General features: G+C 35.9%; 3 protein-coding genes across 4 annotated transcripts; 2 read left to right on the top strand and 1 right to left on the bottom strand.

Moving 5' to 3' along the window:
* The first annotated feature begins 84 nt into the window (after positions 1 to 84).
* LOC143462120 (ankyrin repeat and LEM domain-containing protein 2-like) lies at positions 85 to 6,988 on the top strand. Its single transcript, XM_076960166.1, has 13 exons — positions 85 to 349; positions 1,065 to 1,101; positions 1,283 to 1,393; positions 2,440 to 2,560; positions 2,657 to 2,872; positions 2,986 to 3,227; positions 3,324 to 3,435; positions 3,614 to 3,870; positions 3,944 to 4,121; positions 4,209 to 4,823; positions 4,943 to 5,041; positions 5,189 to 5,320; positions 6,623 to 6,988. Exons 1-13 carry the CDS (start codon positions 155 to 157, stop codon positions 6,771 to 6,773), a joined length of 2,466 nt encoding a protein of 821 aa, XP_076816281.1. The 5' UTR covers positions 85 to 154; the 3' UTR covers positions 6,774 to 6,988.
* Positions 6,989 to 7,081: 93 nt separating this feature from the next.
* Positions 7,082 to 11,188, bottom strand: LOC143462185 (ubiquitin-fold modifier 1). The gene is made up of 4 exons (XM_076960244.1): positions 10,891 to 11,188; positions 9,035 to 9,091; positions 8,865 to 8,962; positions 7,082 to 7,720 (listed from the first exon to the last, which is right to left on the bottom strand). Coding segments are annotated over exons 1-4 (258 nt in total). The 5' UTR covers positions 10,893 to 11,188; the 3' UTR covers positions 7,082 to 7,619.
* Positions 11,189 to 13,921: 2,733 nt separating this feature from the next.
* On the top strand, positions 13,922 to 23,870 carry LOC143464561 (cilia- and flagella-associated protein 337-like). Of its 2 annotated transcripts, XM_076962413.1 has the most exons (25): positions 13,922 to 14,205; positions 14,867 to 14,964; positions 15,184 to 15,237; positions 15,811 to 15,894; positions 15,979 to 16,044; positions 16,228 to 16,401; positions 16,978 to 17,085; positions 17,167 to 17,361; positions 17,541 to 17,705; positions 17,784 to 17,853; positions 17,923 to 18,144; positions 18,267 to 18,415; positions 18,483 to 18,634; positions 18,750 to 18,794; positions 19,356 to 19,458; positions 20,109 to 20,295; positions 20,426 to 20,586; positions 20,671 to 20,813; positions 20,993 to 21,057; positions 21,226 to 21,456; positions 21,622 to 21,849; positions 22,078 to 22,214; positions 22,345 to 22,485; positions 22,635 to 22,783; positions 23,037 to 23,870. In XM_076962413.1, the coding sequence occupies exons 1-25, from the start codon at positions 13,980 to 13,982 to the stop codon at positions 23,230 to 23,232; spliced, it is 3,549 nt and encodes a 1,182-aa protein (XP_076818528.1). In that variant the 5' UTR covers positions 13,922 to 13,979; the 3' UTR covers positions 23,233 to 23,870. The 2 variants fall into 2 exon arrangements, with proteins under 2 accessions (XP_076818528.1, XP_076818537.1); XM_076962422.1 differs by lacking the exon at positions 18,750 to 18,794.
* The last annotated feature ends 229 nt before the right edge of the window (positions 23,871 to 24,099 follow it).

Raw genomic sequence — 24,099 nt, 5'->3', positions numbered from 1 at the left:
AGAGACCGAGTAGGTGTATGGTAGAGTATTTAATTCCAAAGCCAGACTGGTCACTATGACACTATACAACAATTGTATTTAACAAACTGTTATATATTTGCTTAGAGTAAATGATAAAGTTAAATGATAAAGTAATCTATTGTCTAATTGTGCAATGACAGAAATACCTGAAAGCATTGCAAAATTAACCAATGATGAGCTAAGAAAACAGCTTATTAAAGTTGGAATTCAGCCTGTTCCATTGACGCCAACCACAAAGAAGCTTTATCAAAAAAAGCTTGCAGGTCGATTGGGGACTTTGACCTTCTCTGAAAAAGATCCTTCAAAAGAAAAATATGACAGTTTGCAGGTGAAGTAAGATTTTATAGCGCGAGTTACCAGACCCAGTTGTTATTATTGATGGGTTTCATACAATTCAGCTTTCAGTTAATGAGAGCGCTTTTAGGAGGTGTATGGGTTTCAAAAAAGCTTCAATTTCTTTGTTTACTCCTTTATATAGTAAAATTATTAAAAATACAATTACTCAAAAATCACACCATAGGTATCCCTGAAATTTTGCATGTGAACTAGGCTTAGGCAAGGTACTATCTCATACTAGAATATGGCAAAAATCACATATATCTCTGCAAGAGAAAAGTGTAGTTTTGGGCCTAAAACACACATTTCCTACTTTTTCATGCCGATTTCTATCCAAGTTTTCTGCGTAACCTGGAACTTTGAAAAGCACTATCTGCTAGGGGAATTCCCAGACTAAAAACAACCCTAACCATGCTGCCCTTTGATTGGTCTAAAAAGGTGAGAGTTTAACAAAATCAGAGAACTCTTATCTTTTGAACTATACACCTCCTTTTGCAAATTTGTTTTTGCAAATGTGTAATTTTCTTTTATGGAGTTGCACATCATTCATGTTGTATTCTTGACAGTCAGCTACGGAAGTGGTAATTGTCTTGTGTTAAAGTATATATTGTTTTTGCAAGGTATAGTTCTCCAATGAATACGTATGATACAAAATAATGAGTGTGAAGTTAGGAATCTACTTTTTAACAGCATTGATTTTGATATAGGAAAAGACTTCTGCCGAGTTGTCATCACATGCACTGGGTATATATATTTTTTTATAATTTATTTGTAATGAGTGTGTGTTATTACTTGTACAGAAATAACATGCAAACCCAAAATTTCATAATACAAAGTAGTTCACTCTATAGATACAATCGCTGGTGAGGTCACAATATATGACTAGCTCAGATTATAACATATTAAAATATGGTGTAATTTACAGTCAAATATGGAACAGAAAATGAGGAAAACAGCGGTGATAAAACTGCAGAAAAAAAAGGAAAAATCTTTTATGCTGTACAAGTATCATCCAATGAAAATTTGTTTAGTGTTGGTAAGTGCAATCAACAAGTGGTAGTAGGGTCATTTTCATTTAACTGTATATACTGTGTGATAAGGATGTGCCAAAGTAATACAAATGTTATTCAGGATGCAGCGTGTTGGCCAATCTTTGTGATATGATTGCAAAATTTAAAATGGTTTGGCGTCTAGAGAACTTGACCTTTTGAACTTAATGTTTAAGGAACTCAATTTAATGACATCATAAAAAAAGTAAACCGAAATTGGAATTTATGCGAGTACAAACTTAACTTTTTAGCTTAGCGTTGGCATCATTGATGGAGCTAAATTTAAAGAGGTTTATAAATAAAACCATTTCAACACCATATTTACTGCATTAAAGCAAATCATGTTAAAATGCACTAGAATTGAGAGTAACAACCACTCTGCACAAACACAACCCGCTTCATGGTGATGCACAGGGCATGGTGACCATAGAAAAGAATAAAGTACAATGTTAAAGATGTCAGCCAATCATAGCAAAATTGACTTTAAGACAAATGTACGAAAACCTTTAGTGTCAATGTTTGCTCTATTTTAACTTGTACCGACACTGGACCTGCATATTCTCAGCTTTTCGATATAGTCTTTGCATTTTTCGTTCTTTCTTTTTAAAAAGTATTAAGCACCCCAATTTAAGCGAAGGAAGCAAAAGAAAACGTAATAAAAATCATAAAGAAACGTGATTATTACTTAAATAGAATGCAATAAACAGTTGCTTTGAAAAGCAATGAACATTAATGTGAGGTATTTTATAAAACTGTACAGCACTTAAAAATACATTTGAGGATTTTAATAACTTTATACAATTGAAATTTAATAAGAACATTTTTATATTTCATGTACGAAAAGGCTAGTTCAAATTTAGCTCTTTTCTTTTCAAGTCCTGTAAGGTCTAATTTTGATTTGTACTAATGTTTCATGTAGTAAATGTATTATTCTCACAAGTCTGAACCTTTTACTGGTCGACATATTCCTATTAGGCTATATTGTGTTGTTGTTGTTATACTAATTTTTACAATTTATTTACACCTTGCATAGAACAACTCATATTTGATGACAAACAGAGTGCACTGTCATTTTTAATGAAGAATAAAGATGCCAGATTTAAACGGTTTCTAGACAGAAACGAAGCAAAAGATTTTGTCAAACAACCGCCCTTGTGAGCTTCACATAATAACTATGTAATATTTTTCTATATTGGAAAACTATTTATGTATAATATTTTAAAAGAGTTGCTACATTCATTTTCTTGTAGGGTATGCAAAGGAGATGACCAAACCACCACAGAGTCTAAAGCAGTTGGATCGGAAAAACCTAACAATTTCAAGGCGCTTAAACAAACTGATTTAACCAAACTTGCTCAGTGCATTGAAAAAAATGATGTGGAGTTGTTTAATACGTTTGTATGGGGTAATCCACGTTACCTTATCAGTGCAGGGGATGCTCCAGTTCTGCTGAAACCGAATGTAAGGTAAAGACTCTAATGAAAAAGCTTCATGTTTATTGGGATTTTTTAATAACTTTAACGGCTTACTGTTGACCCCAAGGCTAATTTAATTTTATTTCTTGTAATGCACCTCACAGATATAATGCTCTTCATATTGCTTCGAAATTCAATCGGCCCAACATCGTAGAAAAACTTCTTGCCATTTTGCAAGAACCTGCTTTTCATGAATTAATGTATGCAAGTAACTCTGCTTGTACCAAAGTTGATGAGAATATCCTTACACAGCGCATAGACCGTATTGTGGATCTATATTTGAACACCCCTGAAAAGGGCTTTTATGAAACCCCGCTTCACATAGCTTGCAAGTTCGGATTTGTCGGTAAATTTTGCACAAGTATACATAAAGATTTATTGTGTATTTATGGTGCAGACATTTTTCACTGTACTCATTTAATTTTTTTGATTTCACTTTAAGATGTAGTAATTGAACTTTCATCTCACCCGTTATGTTGCAAGACAATGAAAAATAAATTTGATCAGACTCCTAGTGATGTTATATGTGGACGAAGAAAGGATCCAAGCGCCAAGTATGTGCAAGTTTGTAAAAAAGATGTATATGTCTGTAATATATTAAAATTATTTTGCATGGTCGAATTATTACCCTGGGTTGCTACATCTTGCTCAAGGTCAACAGGTGCTTTGTAAAAAGACACCGATATCATTAAGATATTGACCTGTTTTGCCATCTCTGCTATGTGTTTGCAGGTCACAAGTTGAGTCGTTTTTCCGTGATCAATACTTTGTACCCCTGGTTCGATCACATGATAACTCCATGCCACCATCTGTTGGAAAATTGCTGACAACTGGAGATATCTCGCATGGATCACTTGATCTGCCCAGAGACAGCGACGACCCCACTGCTCCAGTACTTGTTGTTAACGCTTTGGCAGGCCCAATGGCTAGCCAAGAAGCTAAGGAAATGCAACGATCGTGGACCACTCCTGATAAGAAGGGAATATGCGGTACGTAACAAGGGGTCTTTGATTTTTAACTTGTTGTCTTTTTAACTTTTTTAATCTCTATGTATAAATTTAGGTCGAAGGTTCAGAGACATTCGGCGGTCAGATGTTGATCGAGGTGAAGAAAGAATAGGAAGAGAATTGGCCAAGAAAGCTCAGATCCCGTGGCTCGAATACTGGGATTTCCTTCAAAACTTTGCTGATTTCACAACTGATGATGGTCTCACTCAGTTGGAAACTTATTTAATAAAGCAGTAAGACATTTAATGTAGGATGTCATACGTAGGAATTTTTGCAATTCCTACTGTAATGCACCACTGCATTTCCTTGTTTGTTATTAGGACAGAAAGGAAATATTCACCACCATCCAGTGATATAGAAGTCTCTGTTTTTGAATCAAGTGATGATTCATTAAAAGAATTATGTTCACAAATGGGGGACGTGAGTGTGGATGAAAATGTATCAAAAACAGGAACCACTTGTAAACATGACGATGACATTGCTAAAGAACACGGAAGTGTCACTAAGAGTAGGGGCCTTTATTCAGTTACTTCAACCCCAACAAACACCCGGACACCTCATACGCCATTGGTGGAAAACAAAACTAGTCCAAACAATGTAACGTCCAAAGAAAAACAATTGTTTTTCTTGCGAGAAACATTGATAAAAGCAAGGAAAGAGCAAATGTTTCGGTTGTCAGAGAATCTGAGCACTGGGAATTCTACAGAGACTTCAACAAGGCATCACCCGAACATGACACCACCTTTGCAGAAAATGTCATCTAGCTATATATCTGTTAATGCCTCTGTTTCCAATTCAGATGTCACTGGCGAATTATCGTCTAAGATTTCTGGTTTAGCTTGTAATGAAAAAGAATCCTCGTCTGATAATGGGAGCATGAGGTCACTGCCAAAGTCATCTGAAGGAAGCTCTGATGACAGCTCCGACTTAAAAAGGTGAACGGCAATCGAAACCAATGTTAAAAATGCTATTAATTAATATTTAATTCATGATTTTGAGAATGACTGCAGCATTTATAGATAGTGTTGAGTATCTTGGGACCGGTTTTTTGCAGGTTACTACCAGCTTTCAATCACTCAGGAAATACCACCACACCTTTAACTCAGTATTCAAATGATAATTTTCATTCAAAGCTAACGGTTTATCTCACTGGGTGAGTAGTATCATTTTTTAACATCAACCTACTAATTAATCATAATCTCTACATTTTTATATGCAATGTGAAGTCACAAAATAAAACAGTCACAATTTATCTTAAAATCACTAGATTGCCAATGTTTTGGAAGTACTCTATTTTTAGGGATGAACCATCAAAAATCGACAGGGATGTCATACTTGCAATTTCGGACACTGAGATTAGTGCTGCTAAATATCCCCACGTGTGGACCTGGATGAAATCTGTGTTGTCATATTCAGAAGATGACAGATTAAAGTAAGGGTTTTATTGAATTTATGATTAGATTACTCCGAGTTATCTGAAGTGAGTAAAACTTGATTTTTTTCTGTTCATAATTAATTTACAACAATTAACAAGACTTTAACTTAACTGTATCACAACACATAATCACTGCAATGTTTACATTGCAATGAAAGATTTGTCAATTAATAATACATTACAGTCACCAGTTATGCTCTGGGAACCACTAAAACACCTCATTACCGTTAATTGTCCTGACAATTGACATTCATTGTAATAGGCTATTTGCCAAACTCATGAAGTTGCTTTGAAGTGAGGGGCTCGTCCAAAATCAAGTTGGCCTTAAAATCAAAGAGTAGTTGTCAGTAATCATACTGGTGAAAGGATTTGTACTAATAGGCAGTGGTTGAGCCGTAATTGCCAAAATTGTATCGTAAATTTGACCTTCTATTATGACAAGGGTGGTCATTATGGCGTCACCATGTAAAGGTATGTTTGGTGACTGGGGTTTGCATTAGGTATGGTAGGCAAGCTAACGCGTTTTGGATGGAATACGTCTCCATAGGTAGGTGATTAGTAGCAAGTAATGTCTATTTTCAGCTTAAAAATGTCACAGATAACAGCACATTAACTGGTAAAGCATTCTTGTTTCCACCAGCCCAGACTGCACTGTACTGTAGGTTAGCATATACAGTACACTAACGGTACGCTAGTTTAGGGTTATTTAATGCACAATGTTATTGACACTCAAGTATGCTGTAATTATATCTATTACTCTTTACTTGTTGGTCACAGCAAACTTTTAATTCATACTTGATCCAAATACCTGAGTCATTCCTATTGTTTCTTTCGTGGCCCACTACACGGTGATTCTGTCTTCATTTGGACATTTTGGCATTGATTACTACTATGCGTGGTATTTGCTCGCTATGTATATCGTGCATACTTGTTGATCAAGCAGATGAGTTCAACAATACAAGTTGTGTTTGTAAGAGTCTGGATTGTTCAAGTTGGCTACGCTCGGGACAGCTCGTGCTCATTGGGAAGATACGCAACCTTCCTTATTAGTTATCACGGAATCACAACTTTCTGAGTGCCCCTCTTTTATATTGAAGTAATAAGAATCGCCATCTTCATCATGTTTATGGCAATAACTGTTTAACCACTACATCTAAGTACAAATCCTTTCACCAGTACATTTGCTGACAACTACTCTTTGATTTGAGGCGTACTTGTTTTTGGACTTGCCCCTCACTTTAACTTATCCATGTCAAGGAAAGTGGAGTTAACGAGCATTTACTGTGTTTATTTTCTCAGATGGAGCACACCAAAATCTGCTATAAGAAGGGGCGTGTTTTCTTTTCCTACGCCTTTAGGAACTCCATTAAAGTTTGCATGGCCTGCAAGTCCATTAGCTAAGACAAGGCACACTCCTTTGAAATTTTTGCAAAACACTGAGCTCTTTTAACTGGAACTAAATTTGACTAGTAAACATGTACAGGCCAGTATTTATCTTGTGTTGCTGATTGCAGTATTACAATGAATGTATTGTGCTTCATCATGTTTAATTTCATACTGACTGGTGATGTTCTACTTGTTTGGGTTGGTTGCATGCACTATTATTCAACATAACTTTCATAGACTAATACAATGTTAAGTTCATTGATTTGTGTCTGATGAATGGAACAAAAAATATTGTCAGTACCGTAACTACAGTAGAAGGCTATTATCTCGACTCTGTTTAACACAAAGCAACCTTACCTACTATCTAACCACTCTCAATTCAATAAATTTTATTTTCTAATTTCAATATACCAAAGAAGCATTGCACTGAAAGGTACATAAACATGCTTTGCAGAAAAGCTTACAGTTACCTAAGAAACGTTTGCCTTAACAACAATCCAATGCCATGAATAGTGAATCAGATTTTAGTACAGTATTTTAGAAGTAAATGCAACCAAAAACCCATACCAAACTTAATAACCAAGAAGAATTGTATTTATGTTACACTATACTATAATACCTACAGTTTGTTTATAGTGGTATTTTTTCTTGACTAAAACTGCACAAATCCTGAAGATTTCCAAAATTCAAGAAAAATCACTAAAACAGTGTCATATGCCTCTTATATGTTACCTTGAATTCAATATTATCAAATAGAATGTGCAACAATAAAGATGATAAAGCATTAAAATTCCGGACTGCCTTTTATCCTCATATTGTGTGATTCCACCATGGCAGAATTTGTATATATATCCAAACAACACACCACATAAACATCAAAAAAAAACTGTCCACTGAAGAAATTGCATAATCATGAATGGCCCACTCTATCCCTGGGTATCAATCTTAGTTCTGAACCATGTTTAAGAAATACATTTCCTGCATTTTGCGCTGGATTTATTCCAATTCCATCTGGAAGAAAGATTTTTAGTATGTTCATTAATTAAGTTGCATATCAAAAAATATATATTTGTATAACAAATAACACCACCGGCCACAGTCCTGGCCAAAATAACGGGATCACCCATGAAAAACAGCAAATATTACATCTCTGTATTTTTTAAATAAGGAAGAGGTACAACTGAAAAGATTTCAAAACTAATATACTGATTAAAGACAGTCGTAAGAAATGAAATTATATAAGTTGCATTTAAAATTGAAGGCATAGGTCAATATTTTATGAATTCTTAGTGATACTTAATATTTGATGACATCATTTAGATTTCTAGGTATGCTTTTCTCACAAAATATTGACTTGTGCCTTTGTTTTGAATGCAAAATACATGTTTTTTTGATATGTAAGTCAAGATGTCAATGTTGTAACTTTGGCGATGGTGCTACTTCACTTTTTACACAAAATAACAAGACTTGCTGTTTTTTCATGAGTGCTCATATTTTGGCCCCGACTACGTTAACACTAGAACGACGGAGGGTGTTGTTATGTTAAATAAAAACGTAAACAAAACAGACTGTTGGACTCCAAAGTACATGGGTGTCAAAATGACACACTCCGTCATTCTAGGTAAATCAAAATTTCAGTCTTTCTAGTGTTAACATTGCTATGACACTTAAAGGGTGATTTTCAACCTATTTTCTAAAAAAGGATAAAAATACGCATATTCTGAAAATGTAAATCGCATTTTCTCTCTTTTTTGTTAATGATTGTATTTTAATGTTTTGTTAATTATTGTAACTTAATAGTTTTTAATTAAACAAGTGCTGATACAAATAACACTTGTTTAATTAAAAATACCTCTTATATGCATAAATAGTCAATCTTCCATTACTGAGAAAATATAAAAAGAAACTATCCAACAAGCCCCAATAAATTTGCCCAAACGAGTTTTGCAACAGCTACTTTCTATTGATCTGATTTGAACTTTGTATTGGTCTATTGATCAACAACCTTGGTGACATCACATCCGCTCCCTGCAGTTTGTTATTTTCGGAAACAGCGTATTTTATCCTTTTTTTGAAAATAGGTAAAAAATGACTTCAGTTCTGCTTTAAGTGGCAGTAATTAAATACCTTCAATAGAACTATGAGTAGTACAAACCATTAGTTATGATGGCACTGGTATCTGCGGGAACTTTGAACTGTTCGGCAGCAAATTTAAGAACTGCTGTAAAAGGTGTTGTCTCAGGAACGCTTAATCTATTTCAAAGACAAAGAATGTAGAAACAGCTTGCTATTTACAACGTACAATTCAAGTGAAAACTGACTTACACTTTATAAGGGAGCTTTGGATCTGACGTTAAAATAATCTTGAATGTCACTTTAGCCCTGTAAAAAAACAAGCGTTAAAAATAAGAACCTAAGATTAACACCCACAGTCACTATCCAATTTAAGGGGGCATTGGGTCATAGTCCTCCCTCATGAACCCAACTTTTTGGGACCATAGGCATTTTCATGTCTTGATTTTGTAACAGGTGAATAACGAAATCATTGTATACGACGTTAGAGAATGGTTTTATGCGGCGTTTCAAAATTTTACACGATAAACTGCCTTCTGTACAATCATGTCAAACACAAATAATTAAAGCGACCTACTTATCATGTCACTATTACAAGATGGAACCGTAGTTTACTTCCATAGTAGACCCAAAGGTATAGGCTTAGCCATAGGTCGGCAACCTGCGGCTCTTTCATCCCTGTGCTATGGCTCCCGCAACTCAGAGCCAACGAGCTCATTTAGGAAAACTTAATGTGAATGAATAATGGTGTTTATTAGTGACACAATGTAATAACTTAATGTGTTTGTCCGATTTATTATTATTCAGAATGTTTTATTCGGACGTGGAAAATTTTATATAAATACTACACAGTGATTTTCGCAGGCATAATACGCATGACTGCTTGCCACTCACGTGATCCTAAGTTTGTTTTTGTTTGAGGTCGCATGTCTTGGATATTGGTCTTTGTTTGATGACTATGCAAATTGTCATCGTGGTAGTGAGAATTTTGTGAGGGTAACTACTGAAGTTTTTACTTGTAACTGTAAAGCATTAGTTCGAATTATATATGTATTGTTACGGTTTTTGTTTTAAGTAGTCAATTAGGTGTTCTGGCTCAGAGTGTCAGTGTTAAGTAGTCAATTAGCAATGCTAAATGTTGCCAAACCGTGGGCTAAGCTAATGAGTGTAGGTTAAAGAATATTTTAGAAATTAAAAACAACAGGTTATTCTATCAGGGTAACCTGTTCACTATGCTACTACGACTATTGCTGATAAAGCCACATACTGGAAAGTTTGCATGTATGGAGATTACATTTTGGTGAAAAAAAGTTTGCCCACTGACACAACAATTACTTATTCGTCATCAATATTTGGCACTTGGTGGCTATATTTTTAAAATATAAACAATAATTTGTGGATTTAAATCAATAGGAGAATCTTTGACTTCTGTTTAGTTGTAGAATGTTCTACTTTTAATGCCACAAACCCTTGCTGCATACCACACACCAGAGCTCTCCTCGAAAACTGCTATTCTGTAGACTTACAATCACTCAGTTTAATGATATCTGTAGTTCTATTCACTTTTGGACAATTTTTGGTCAGTTTGGACAAAAATTACATTTGGCAATGGGACTGGAAAACATTTGTCCAGCTATTAGCCACCAACTAAAAACAAATGTAAAAAGCGGGCAGCAAATTCCTAGTTAGTCACGAACTAAGCTATACTTACCAGGTACTGCGCTGAAAAGATTCTTATACCAAGACTGGAAAGTACGATAGTTTGACGAGAACTCGTTTGTGCAAAGAAGTAAAATTTGGCGTGATGGCATGCACTGAAACCTCAATTTTTGTTTACCTATTATAAATTGGCGTTCAAACAACCAGTTTTTCTTTGTTCATTTATTAATAAATCGGTGTAAATATGAAAAAGATCGGAGTACAGGTGCCACAGTTTCCACTACGGATTCTTACTAAGCTATAGGTCTGTAGACGCGAATATTAAAAAAGGTAACATGATATTTCAAGCCCACTTTCCGCAAACTCGCACGGTTGCGAATGAAGTCTTTTTTGTCTAAAATAAACAGGTGACAAACTGTTACATAATCACAAAAACAAAAAGCACCTACATTGTAGATAAGGTAAATTCCACGGTTCAGTCGGTCCGATTGTTGTAAGAGAGCAAATCTGAACTAGCCTCTCTCAAACCTATACTAGTATGCTGTACTAGTGAACAAAAATAACTTACAATATCAGAAATATGTCTGCTTCCAGCACTTAATAACCACGTATTACAGTAGTTCAGTGATGATGTTTTTTTCCCAAACGCTACACAATGTTTTCTTCATTTGCGCAGGGTTTGCAAATCACATCGGAGCAAAAGAAATATTTGAAGTAGAATACTACAAACCAATCAGTAATATTTGTGCAACACAATTTTCCAAATACACCAGAAAGAAAAATTTTGTGAAATAAACAGCTTTGTTCTACAAGTGCCGTTCTGGTTAAATACAGTACGAAAACTGTAGTACCCATCCACTGATGTACAGCAGTGAATCAATTTTCAATCATGAATTGCTTGAACACACCACCTGCTCGTCTGCTTATTTTTCACTTTTTCAACTTATGTTTTATAGATTTAACTAAGTATGGGTTTAGTGGCCGTTCTACTTATTACCAGCAATTATTAACGTTATTTATCTTGAGCACGTTTTAGGCCTTTTCGGCTTTGTCACTTTTTCCTGTTATTTGGCACGTATTAGTAACAACTGGCTTGATTTTTCGTCCGAAATGTCGGATAACATTTCCATTTAAGAGGTCCGAAAACTCTGCTAGCTTTAAAGTTTAAACCACTTTTGTGCGAAATGGTTCTCGCTGTTAGAGAGATTGGAATTTAAAGCATTAGCACATGCAAGGAGAAGGACGAGGTATGATATTTTTTTAAGTTTTGTCGGTTTACCAACGCTTTTTGCCATGCTACCAAATTCCTAATTTTTGCTGTAACTCCTGCCAATTAATTTAAAATATTACGTGGGCCGCAACGATAGGGAATGATCTGAAAAATTGTTCTCTATAACGGCGTTGCTTTGTCGAAAACATCAACATAAGATAGAAATATAGCGTCATCATGTGAGGATTGCGCTGGAAACAGGGACGCTATTCAATAAAGAATGAATGACCGGGCAGGTTAAAAATCTTTTAAGCACATTTTGACATTTGCTTGTTTTAACCTTTCATAGAAATTCACTCGGTACGACGTATTTTTTAAAAATTAAACATGACGTTTTATATAGCTTTAAAGCTTTTTGCAAGTTACTAAGATTATAGACCTATGGTTTTTAGACGGCAAACTTATTGCTTATTGTCTACGGCTTATATAGGCCTAGGGCTTAGGCTAGCTTATTACTGTACTACTGTCTTACGACCTACGGTACAGTATATACGGCATAATTTTTATGACAATAGGTACCATAGGGACTTTTTATAGCTATCCGCAGCAATACCTTCAAATTAACTTAACTAATTAACTAAAATTAACAAATTTTTTCGTGCGTTGTGGAACACTCTCAAACGTTGTTTCAGTGTTAGTGCTGTTTCCAAGTTACGAAAGTGGGTTGCTTTCGTACGTTTCATGGTTATACCTGTACTTGTACGTTTTCAGATTTTCATAACAGATGGTAAAAACAAAAGACCCGAACGTTTTGTTCAAATTGTGTGATTTTAGTTGTGGATGAGATTAAGTTGAGCGGCATATAGGCCTAGGTTTAGTTATCTGGCATATAAAGGCTACATTGCAAATTCACCAATGTAAAACTGAATGTGGACCTGTGCCAGCTTGTGTTTTAATCGTAATTGTAAATTGGCTGTTCGTTAATCGCTTATATCAGTATAGACTAGTTGAGCATGACAGTACGTTAACCAAGCTGATAATATTCTTGAATATAGTTATACCTACTATTGATTTATATCAAAACGATTACTACTTTCAGAACTCATTCAAAGAGACACTTTCAATATCACTGCAAAAGTAGATTGAACATTGAATCAACACATTGTGCGTTGTGGTGAAGGTTTTCGTAATCTAGAAGTGATAAAAGCACGATGGCCAGAACACATACTAAAAACAAGCCAAAATAAAGCATAGCATTTGTTGGTAAACATAGAGATCTGCACAAGAATTCTGTGCTAATTATGACAATTAGCGTAATAGAAGTTTTCAGTATAGACAAGTGTAACAAGTTACAGCTGTGGCCATAAAGTTTCATAAAATGCTCCAGTCTCATTACTTATGGCCCAGATTGCAGAGTATGGCAGAAGATAATCTGAGATTTTTTGACCAAAATGATATTGCACGCTATTTTCTACTATAGACGGCTACATCCTACTTACCTCAAACATTAGATGTGTTTGAGCTGTGCATACTGGGATTTTGCTTTTGTATCCTCGAGATAGGACCTATTGGCCAAAACTGTCAAACTCTATAGTCTGGCTTATGGTTTTTCATTGTAAAAGTTTCTGTGTTTTGTAGCAGTTAGGTTCTGTTTGTAGAAATGCTTCTGCCATACTAAATACTATAACCTGCAGGCTTGACAGCCAGATTGGAAGGTTTACTAAGTGCGCGTGGGATAAGATTTAATTGTGCATATGAAGGCCGTTGTTTCATCTTGTTGTGTAGGCGGTTTCTCACCCAGAAACAGAAAAACTTTTCAATCTTTTATACAGTACCAGTAGTATAATTTATAAAAGTGATATTTAATAAGCATAAACATGCATTGAAAACGCAATTTTACATAATTTTGTTGTAGGCTAATCATGCTGTTAAATGGCAATCGCATCATGCCTTTGATTTGTCTATACCAACATAAATAATACTATATAACCTAACTGCGATTTTCTCGGAATTGCACCCATATTAATTTTTTTCATGTGCATTTTAAAGACACCATATTTTAAATACTATAGTGCAATCAGGTCTATAAAATATCCTTTTCAAATAAACCGGGAAAAATTTCACACTAGAAACTGGACCTCAAGTGAACAAAGGTGCACTGTTACAACTAATGCTAAATTTATCCAGTTTAGTCATTCGTGGATTACAAAAAAAGCTAAACACTGCATTAACATATTTCCCCACTAACTTTTTGTGTTATGCTTATGTAGAACTTAAGCGTAACAGTGCCTGACTGCCTAGGCTGGCACCGACTGCAAAAGCTTCAGAATGATTCGTGCTACCACTGGTAGGCCAGTGGCTAGTGTACAGAAAGACATTGATCCATTTGTTATACGACCATCGTCAGCACGTGCTAAATTGCAGTCTCATTCATATACGAACTTGTTGGATGATGCCAACTCTGGCGCTGGTGCTGTGTCCAGGACAAAGTCCGTTACTGCTGTTCCAGCTGTAGATGATTCAGCTGTCAATTTGCCACCCAAACCACCCCTAGGTAGGATTCCATTAAAAACTCTAAAGTAGTTATGGTACTGCAATAATTTTTTTAATTTCTAAGTTGAATTCCATATATAATATATATATTATACAGTAAAACTTTATTATATAGCACATCAATAATGTGATATTGGATATAAAGTGATGGACTCCATAGAGAAAATGTGTAATTTTACTTTAACACATGATTTTTTGCCTATCTTGCACTCAAGGGCCAGCCCCACCCCAAACGTATATTCCAACTGTTTGAAATCTATTTAATGTTGATAATTTGTATAAAATTGGTCCCTCTAATTTACTGATTAGTATCTATACCGCTGCTGCAGCATGAAACAAAGTGTATGCATAATAAATATTTTATTGGTTTTGGTCCTGTTCTGTTGGTGTTGGTTCTGCATTTGAGTCATAAATCCCAACGCCTTGATATCAAGTGATTTTCTATTCAATCACTTAGCTACTTTGTATACTTGCTTTTTTCACAATACCGTAGTACTATTGCGATGCTTTTTATCAAACGAAAATTGCGTTGTAACAAAGTTTTGCTGCTGCACTTACAATCTACAATACAGCTAAGTTATTAACAACTTGTAAAATTAGTAAAGTATTGTATACATAGTACCTTACTTCATAATTTTAATATAATCACTCTTGATTTTTAGAGCATCGTTTAACTCTTGGCACTGTCCATGGCATTGGGGAATTTGCTAAAATTCTCACAAGACTCAACACACCTGCAAGCTCTATGAAAAAAATTAAGGTAGAAATAAATCTGCTCAAGAAAACTTTTGCTTGTCTTTTTGTTCAAATATATTTGTGTTTAAGTTTAAAATATTTTGAAAATTTATGATTTCTTTTTTGTATCAACTTGTTATTTAAATTTTATTGTACTCCTTGTTGCTTTGTTTTTGAGTTGGTTAATTCAGCTTCACGTGCTTATTTGCATATGGTTCAGGTTGTCAATATTAATTTCATACAGATTGAAGAAAAAATAACTCTGGATCAATTGCACAGAATTAAATCTGCGTTTGAAGTAAGTTGAATCTAAAAATTTTTAGGTTATGCTTTAAATGTTTTGCTTAATGCTATACATTTGTTTCAAGAGTAAATATTTCCTGTCACAGATATTTGTCATTTTTACCTATTTATGTCTGTACAGTCTTTGTCACAAAAACGATACCATTCACAAGCTGACTGCTATGCGAACGCAATAATTTGATAGCAATTCTAACTGTCTAGAACTGTTAATTTATGTGATTATTAGCTTTGAAATATGAATTTTCTTTCTAAGTGGACACGGCTATGCACTCACAAGTGGTTTGTAATTTTTTTCTGTCATTTACAAAGCAATCAATAGTTTGCTAGACACGTTGTTATGCCACTAGATATAATACTTGCTCATTCTTTTTCGGTCAATGCTTTCAAGTGGACACTTCAGCCTTGCATTGAGAGTTTTTGTGGTACACAATCATCGCATATTCTTTGTTAAAAATATGTTCGTGTCATTATTGTGGGACAGAGCGATGCCTTTAAACATTTTTTAAGTTGAGTAGTTAATTAAAGCACAACAATCATGTCATTACTGGATTATTTTGCAAAAATTAAGGAAGCAGACACAGATGGAAGTGGAACGTTAGATATTGACGAGTTTAAAATGGTGATAAAGGAATGCCTTGGGATTCGTGGAAAGGTGGGTGGTTACTGTTTTTAGGTATGAAAATATAAACACTCATTTCATGTTGTAATAATTTTAAACTTGAATCTACTTTCGCAGAATGAAGAACAGATTGTTGCACTTTTTATGAAAATTGACTCTTCTTCAGATGGAGAAATTGACTGGGTCTGTGCTGAGAAATTAATATTCTAAAATCGTTTTTTTTGTTGCCTTGGTGAAGATCTAAAAATAGTTTTTTGAAGCTGCTACTAATAATTGTTACCACGCGATAAGCAATGCAATATGTGCAACTAAACATGACATGCGATTAAAAATTATCATTAATAATAACCATAATAAACTAATCAGGATGAATTCTGCACCTACATGCAACTGGAGTATGCTGAAAAAGAGGAGGCTATCTTAAGAGCAAAAAGAATTGACTTTGTGCTGCCTGCATTGTCATCCACCACCCCGCATCACAAAGCTCCCATACTAAGGGTGATTTGCGTTGCAGATTCATCATACATGTGTGCAGGACAAGTAAGATTTTTTAAAAGCAATTGGACATGATTGAACTATCAGTGAATACTTTCAATTTATCTTAGGGAAGTTATTTTACTTACTCTTAGCTTTGTATTTTATTAAAATAGATTGTGCGTCTAATTTTTTTTTGAAAAGGTCTTAATGGAATTCAGTATTTTTTTCTGAAATTTTTGTTATTTTAAGTGTAATGTACACAAGGATTAATGTGGCAATAGGGAGATTAATAATTGATTTCCCTTTCTTTGAAGCATCACCAGTATGTTGGCTTAAAATAGCTGTGGTTTCAAGTGTCCCTACTTAAAGTATGTGTACACGTGTCATTGTGTTTATGTTTCTATTCTTCTTCAAATCCTAACGTATTGATTTTGTATCAGTTGACTTTTTTTTCTTTCTGATTATGTGTAAAAAGATGGAGACAGCTCAAGGAAAAAAAACAGCTTTTGCAGTTACTCTTGTCAAATATCTGGTGTATTAAAATATCTAACGTTAAAATTACAACCATTATTAACTCATTATCGTTTTAAAAATCTTGACAATCGCATGACCTGAAAACATGCCTATTTACATTTATAGGATGGGCTGTTCACTTTTTGGTCTAAAAGTTTGAAGTTGAAAAGGACAGAATCTTTGCTGGATAGCTCCGTAGTGGAAAGACAGGCGTACACTGCAAAGCCATCAGTGGTAATAATAACATTTTCTAGCACCCTCACATATCGCAGGTAAAAATTTTATGCTCGAAAAACAATATTGTGCATTGAATAGTGGGTCACCGACGTTGCTTTGATTCCTGCCCACGGTAAAATACTGGTTGGCACCGGCGAACGCGAACTTCACTTTTACGAACTGATTACTTTCGAATTCTACTGTCAAGTGATTGGACTTGATGCAGTGCCTCTTCGTATCGACGTTTGTCCCACTGAAGCCGACCGTTGCCTCATAGTTTACGGCGATGATCAGGTGAAATGGGTTGCGTATACACTATAATTGTAGTTTTGATTTTTGATGTATAGAAACTAAATAAAATTTGTGCTTATATCCTTTTTTATTTGTTATTGTCCTTGTCGATCTTATGTAGGATATGTAGGATGCAAGTTAACACCTCAACTTGTCATTATTTGCATGCAAACACTCAACAGGGATGTGTAAGTATCATGATGTTCAACGCTATCGGAGACACTTTAAGAAATTGGAAGAAAGTGCCCAAAGTATGCGGGATTCCAACGGTCACCATGCATGATGTGGCCAATGGTGTGGGAACTTCATTCGTAAAATGGAAAGTCCACGAAGACTGGGTAACAGAGGTAAAGTGATGCATTGCAGATACAACTTATATTTTTTTACTTAATGAGGCTTTATTAGTTAGTGAAGTTTTATTGCAGATACGATACTTTCACGAGCTCCGTTCGGTGATATCAGCCTCGAACCACGCCTCCACCGCGCTAGTTAGAGGTATTAAATTAAAGAAGGTTCACTTCTTCTAACTTGTTTTCAGGTTAACATATTCTTCTCCTTTATAAGGTTGTACAACTGCCAGTACTATCCTAAACAATTTACACCCAACAACTATTTCGGGCAACTTCATGGCTCAATCCCAGACTCCCGCCCAGGGCAACAAAACACGAAAACATGGCTCCATGGCTGCCCAAAGACGTCAAAAAACCGATCAATCCGTGTTCTACGTCTACAAGGGTGTGAAGACCTTCGATTTCTGTACAGCGACAAACATCGTTGCAACTGGGGGTAACAACCTTTTATTGTTCTTGCAATATGACAGCCATTGCATAGTAGCCAATAGGTTATTTATCTGCTAATTGCGTCATTTGCGTGGAATTGCGACGTTTAAACGTTGTTTTGCTTCCCAGGCATGGACAGAATAGTTCGATTGTGGAACCCTTATGTTCCCCAGAAGGCTACTGGGCTTCTACGCGGGCATTCTTCTCCGGTCGTTTTCATCTCAATAGACGGTGAAGATGGAAGGATATTTAGTATTTCAGCAGACAAATGTCTGAAGGTACTCGCTGGAGTTTACTTAAAATGTTTGAGGTTACTCAATATATTTTGGGTTATTTTCTGAACAGTGCTGGGATTTGGTTGAGCAAAACTGCTTGGTAACCATCAACCCCAAGTTGCACAAGATAAACGGGGAGATTGTGGCCTGTTCATACTCGCACCAGTTCCAGGCGCTGGCAGTTGCTACAGACCAATTGTCGCTGTTGAAAATATCACAAAAGTGAGTAGAAAGACGTGCATATAATGATACATTTGTGTTTTAGTGTCTATCTTCTAAACAGTATACTTACAGGTAAGATAAAAACTTCTATAACTCGTAAATACCATTATCACAGGAAGGGTGATACATTGCCGACAGCAATGGCTTACCGTGTGAAACAGTGAGTCTCCTTGGTGCACGTTTTTAAATTAGGAATGAACTGAGTGTTTGTTTGAACTAAATCGATTAGTTTTGTGCTGCTGATTAAACATAATTCACAGTGCGGATGCCTGTTAACTCGAATTCGCGTGATACCAAATTTCGGATACCGGTAATATAAAGCAACCTCATCAGTCACGACTAACTTCCATAGTCGAAGTAGTTTTTTCGTTTTTGAATTAAGGAGTTAACGTCATCACTAGCTTCTACTAATACTTTGGTAGTAGACTTGGATTTTTTCATTCCTGAAGCCTGGCTTTAGCAATTCGTGCGGTGTAATAAAGCAAAATAAAACCGTGGCCGCAGATTTACATAACTTTGGCATTTCGCCAAGCTCATTTTCGCTTCTACTTTGTATAACAATAACTAATCACATTAACATTTCACTACTCGGGCTTTGAAACAGCTCGTTATAATTTATTGAACAGGCAGTTTATATAATGTCTGGAATTAGTCCCTTTGGTTGTTTTGTTACATTTTCCAGCAAGGTAATCGATTTACGGCGGTATTCAACTCTTTTCAGAGCTAAGTTGACTGACGAAGTATCAGTGTCGCATAACGAGCCGGTGATGTGCTGTGCTTTCAACAGCAATTTTGGTCACGTGATCACATGCTCGGAAAATTCGGTGAGAGTACAGATTTACCATCTTATAACTTAATTTGTATGTCGATGACAGTAATTCTCGAATAAATTAAACGCTTTTAAACATACTTCATGCAATAGAACAGTATATTTGATTGTAGTTTTAATTCAGTTTAATCTTAGACCGTTTTATTGGAGTTTTGCCCGGCAATACGGCAACCATTTATAGGTAGAAAGCAAATTTCCTTGATATGTCCGTTATAGTAAATAAAGCTTTTATGCTTGCGAGGTCTGATTGTCTTCCTACATCAGCGTGGAGGCGATTTAGTGGCTCACTGGCTTGTTTGTCCCTGTTTTTCAAACAACTACGTACGATTTCGCAACATTGTATCATTTCATCCCTTTAATTGTCACTTTGTGTATAGTATTCGGTTACTACGCTTAAACAGGTCAACTATTGAAATATTGTCAGCATTTAAACCGCGTCCCTGGCTGTCACAATTGAATTGTTTTGGGCTTTGTACAACTGTACCAATGGCTTTATTTGAGCGCTTTATTTCTCGGTTAAAAGTGTTTTAAAGCCATCACGTTAACATAAGTTGAAACATTTGCGATATTTCTGTACGTTTGAAAAGATCTACCGGGGATGTTAAGATTGTTACGTCAGTGAGCTGTGTTCACTTTCTTTTGAAGGTTGTAAAATTATGGGATTTTGAAACTGGTACCTTCATGTTTGAATTTAACAAAGCTCATGGTGATACTGCCATCACCAGCTTGACCTTCGACGCTTCCGGGCGACGTCTCATCACTTCCGGGAGAGACGGTGCCGTGAGAATATGGAATTATAACAACGGCCACTGTCTTCGGTCGCTCGAACGAGGTAATGTGTTTAATAATTTTAACTCGTCGATTCGGTTCATTTCTAACAAAAATTAACCGAATTCTATGATTCAACAAATGAGAAATAGTTCTTAAAGAACATGTCCTTAATTAAATGTTACTTTTTCTAGAAAACGAATCGAGTGAAATTACTGACTGCGTGTATGTGGAAATAAATAAGAATCGATTCATTATCGCCGTTGGCTGGGACCAGCGGATAAACATATTCCCTGATCAAACCGACTATTTTCATCACATACAGCGGCCCATGCCCCACTGGCCAGACGATTTGGTAGACTTTAGAACTTCTGCAATCCAACAAGCCGCTACCAGAGCGCTCGACTTTTAGTCAATATAAACCTGCCATGTTTTGTAGCGCCGTGGTCACACTGAAGACATCGTATCTGTCACTTTTGGAAAACCGAACTTGATTGCGACGGCTTCATACGACGGCTTCATTATTGTTTGGAATATCATATCTGGACATAGCGTTTCTCGGATTCCATATCCCAAAGAAATGTAACATTTTTTTACCATCTTTTGAGTCATTTAGCCGCTTGGATCGCTGTCTGAAACTGCAGATTTTAGAAACAATATCCTTTTATGCTTGTCCATTTGCTGACTAAAAATTGTTTTTCATTTGTTAAGTTCCTATTTATCTGCTTATTTTATGAATCAATGCTCATCTTTGTTTTTAGTGTGAAGTCCGAGTCTAACTCTGACGAAGAAGACGAAGTAGAAGAGCAAAGCGATATCGGGACAGGTGTGTTTAATGATGTTCAAAAATAACATCATTAAATTGTCATAATTTCAACAGCAATAATGCAGCTTGAAAACCTACGAACCAACGTTGAACATGTTCGTTGGCTGTAAGTTAAAAGCTAAGCAGGCCGGAGTTGTACGCGAAGATCATCCATTTTTCGCTTTACAGATGTTCGTGCTGGAAAACAGGTCATAAATAAGCTCATATTCCTCTCCAACCGGTTACACACAAAAGACAATGCTGCTCTTGTGGCTGGCTGCTCGGACGGATACGTCATATTTTGGAACTTCCACACCCGAACTGCTCATGCTCGTTTTTCCATCTCAAATAGAAATGGAGGCTTAAGCTTCATGGTCGCTTCCAGTGATGGCAACCAATTATACATTGGCGATCATCTTGGTGAGACCACCCATGCGTTAAATACTATTTATGAAAGGTATTTTAGTATTTATTCACAATACCCTGTCAATGTAGGCAGTGGCTCGTTGGCCTCTTTTCCCCGTTTTCGAACTTTAATGCTTCGTTTTTATTCCAATGCGCACAAAGAAATTTTTTGTGTTGTAGGTTTCGTTTACGCATTTGACATCGATTACTTCGCAACCGATCCACTACTTGACATGGACAAGGACATCGTTTGCCCAAAATCCACACCACCTCCGCCACGCTTGGCTGCTTGGCGCAGTCACGTGCACCCTGTCACGTGGATTGAACTTATCGAAAGCCATGATATTGTTTTGACGTCATCGACTGACTACTCAGTCCGGGTTTGGACCACGAGTGGTCAATATATAGGTGCGTTGAACATTATACGGGTACCCACGTTCTTAAACACGTCAAAATATATTCATGTAAAATAAAAAAGTGTGGTGTTTATGGTGAGACGAAAAACTTTTATCTCAAAAACGAAATGAATTCTCGGTCCTCCGATATTACATTTGGTTAAAACATTCATGGTGATGCTTTTCACGTTTCCGTTTGTTCGAACTCGGCTAAATTTTCTTTTATGCTGTGTAATTCAAGGAACGTTTGGGCAGTCAAATCCTTGGGATGTTAATGATCCGACCACCTGGCAACATCCAAGGGTTCCTCCTGAAGTCTTGCTTGATCCTGAAAGCATGCCCAAGCATCCAGTATTCGATGCACAGTTTCCAGTTGAGGTAAATGGACATGAACCTGTAGCAGGTCGTTTAATTAGCGTTTACAGGCCAAAACATTTGAAGGAAATTTATTAGATTTTTTTGATATTTTTTATGCCTTGTAAATGTAATCCTTGTTTTTTTCTCCAAGAACTCAGACGAATCTGATGACGAAATTGGCGAATTGAATGGTGACGTCTCTGCAATGGAACCAGAAAAGGATGGAACAAAAAAGAAGAAGCCTCCTCCTGCCGTGAGGTCGTCACAATCCTCAAGGAAAAGCTCTGGATCGGTATGAAAACTATTTCCAGCAATTATTTGGCCTTATGCTTGTATTTAGGCTCTTAAATTTCTGTTTTTATTGCATGATCAATGGCCTCCTAGTTCTTTTTGTTTCAAAGTTGTGCGATTTATCTCTTTGCTTTGTATCTTTTTTTCTAGTGGTCGATGTCCGGTGATAAATGGAGAAGGAGATTATCTCGAAGACTCTCCCGGAGCGCTCTTATAACGGGCTTAGATTTCCACGACAAGGAAGAGCTTACAATGTTGGACGAAGTACGGCAGAGTATGTGTAAAAGCGCTGGAAAAAGGTGAGTGGTTTGTGGCGTTTTAAAACAGTGGTAAATAAAACCAACATTTTATCTGAGTTCTCTCTGAATTACCTGACTCTAAATTCTAAACCCAATTATTACCGTCATCAAACTTCCTTTATTTAAAGTTTGCCCCCACAGCATGCTTTGGTATTACACTTTCGATGTACTTTACCAGCCCTGATTTTATCATTATCATTGTCCTTGAATTCAGCCACGAAATAATATCCGGTTAATTGAAGTTTCTTATTAGATTACGACACGAAAAACTCGTGGCCAGACAGCGCATGCTTCAAACTTCATCTGACGCTGGCGCTCATGCCTTTCAATCACTACGCTATTTCGAATTAGGGGAACCACCTGATGACGTGACAAAACCGAATCCACGTGACCATATTGATGACGTGTTCCTAATTCAAGAGGAAGAGGAAAGCGATCTTGATGCTTGAAACCTTTTCAACATCCAAAAGTACAAAAATAATTACTTCAATGTACAAAATTATATGTTCGCCACGTGTAGGTTTCTGTATAGGTGCTTGTTCGTTTTAAATTGAAAAATCATTTTCAGGATTTTTTTTCACATTACTTGTCAGGTATTGTTTAACATGCAATGCATTATTTTCTTGTTAATTATTTTATCGGTTTTATATCTCCTTTCCGTCACAGTAACAAATTTATGTCTAGTAACAAAAACATACTCGGTTTCATACCTCATAGCGGCTTATGTAGACTAGTTTTTGTATATTACCTCCATTGAGATATATAGTACCAAGCCATGACAAAAATTTTCAATTTTAATTTAGGCTTAAAACCGTGCTATTTTGTGAACACTTTCTTATGGCACTAGTTGTTTTTCGTTGTTGTTTGTCATTAATTGTTCTTATTTCTGATCTATCTGTCTGTACTATTGCAATTGCTGCACATTACCTATGCGTCATTCACTGTAAAATTATTTATGCTGAGATTAATTTTACGTGTATTTGGTTCGTATAAATATGCCTTTGATACGATTTAGTCCCCATTGTTGTTGTGTGTAATTTGAACAACATATTTTCTGGGTGGTGTTGAATAAACCTATTTCAACGGTAATTCAATTTTCGACTCATTTCGATACGTTGAATCAGTGCAAAAGTTTTAATTCGACAACAATCCACGTAACACAACGTAAGAATTCACGTCAGCACATATTGAATTTACTGTTTGATCTGAGGCAATGAAGGTATTTCGGTCACCAAGTGAGGCTTCGTGGTTGCCAATCGATGTGTGTTGTCATCAATAGCAGGGCAATAAAATGTTATAGCTCGTACCTCCGACTT

The sequence above is a fragment of the Clavelina lepadiformis genome, chromosome 1, assembly GCF_947623445.1.
Source record: "Clavelina lepadiformis chromosome 1, kaClaLepa1.1, whole genome shotgun sequence".
Classification (NCBI taxonomy): Eukaryota; Metazoa; Chordata; class Ascidiacea; order Aplousobranchia; family Clavelinidae; genus Clavelina; species Clavelina lepadiformis.
Note: the sequence above shows the minus strand (reverse complement) of the source record. Positions and strands in the feature narration are given on the sequence as shown.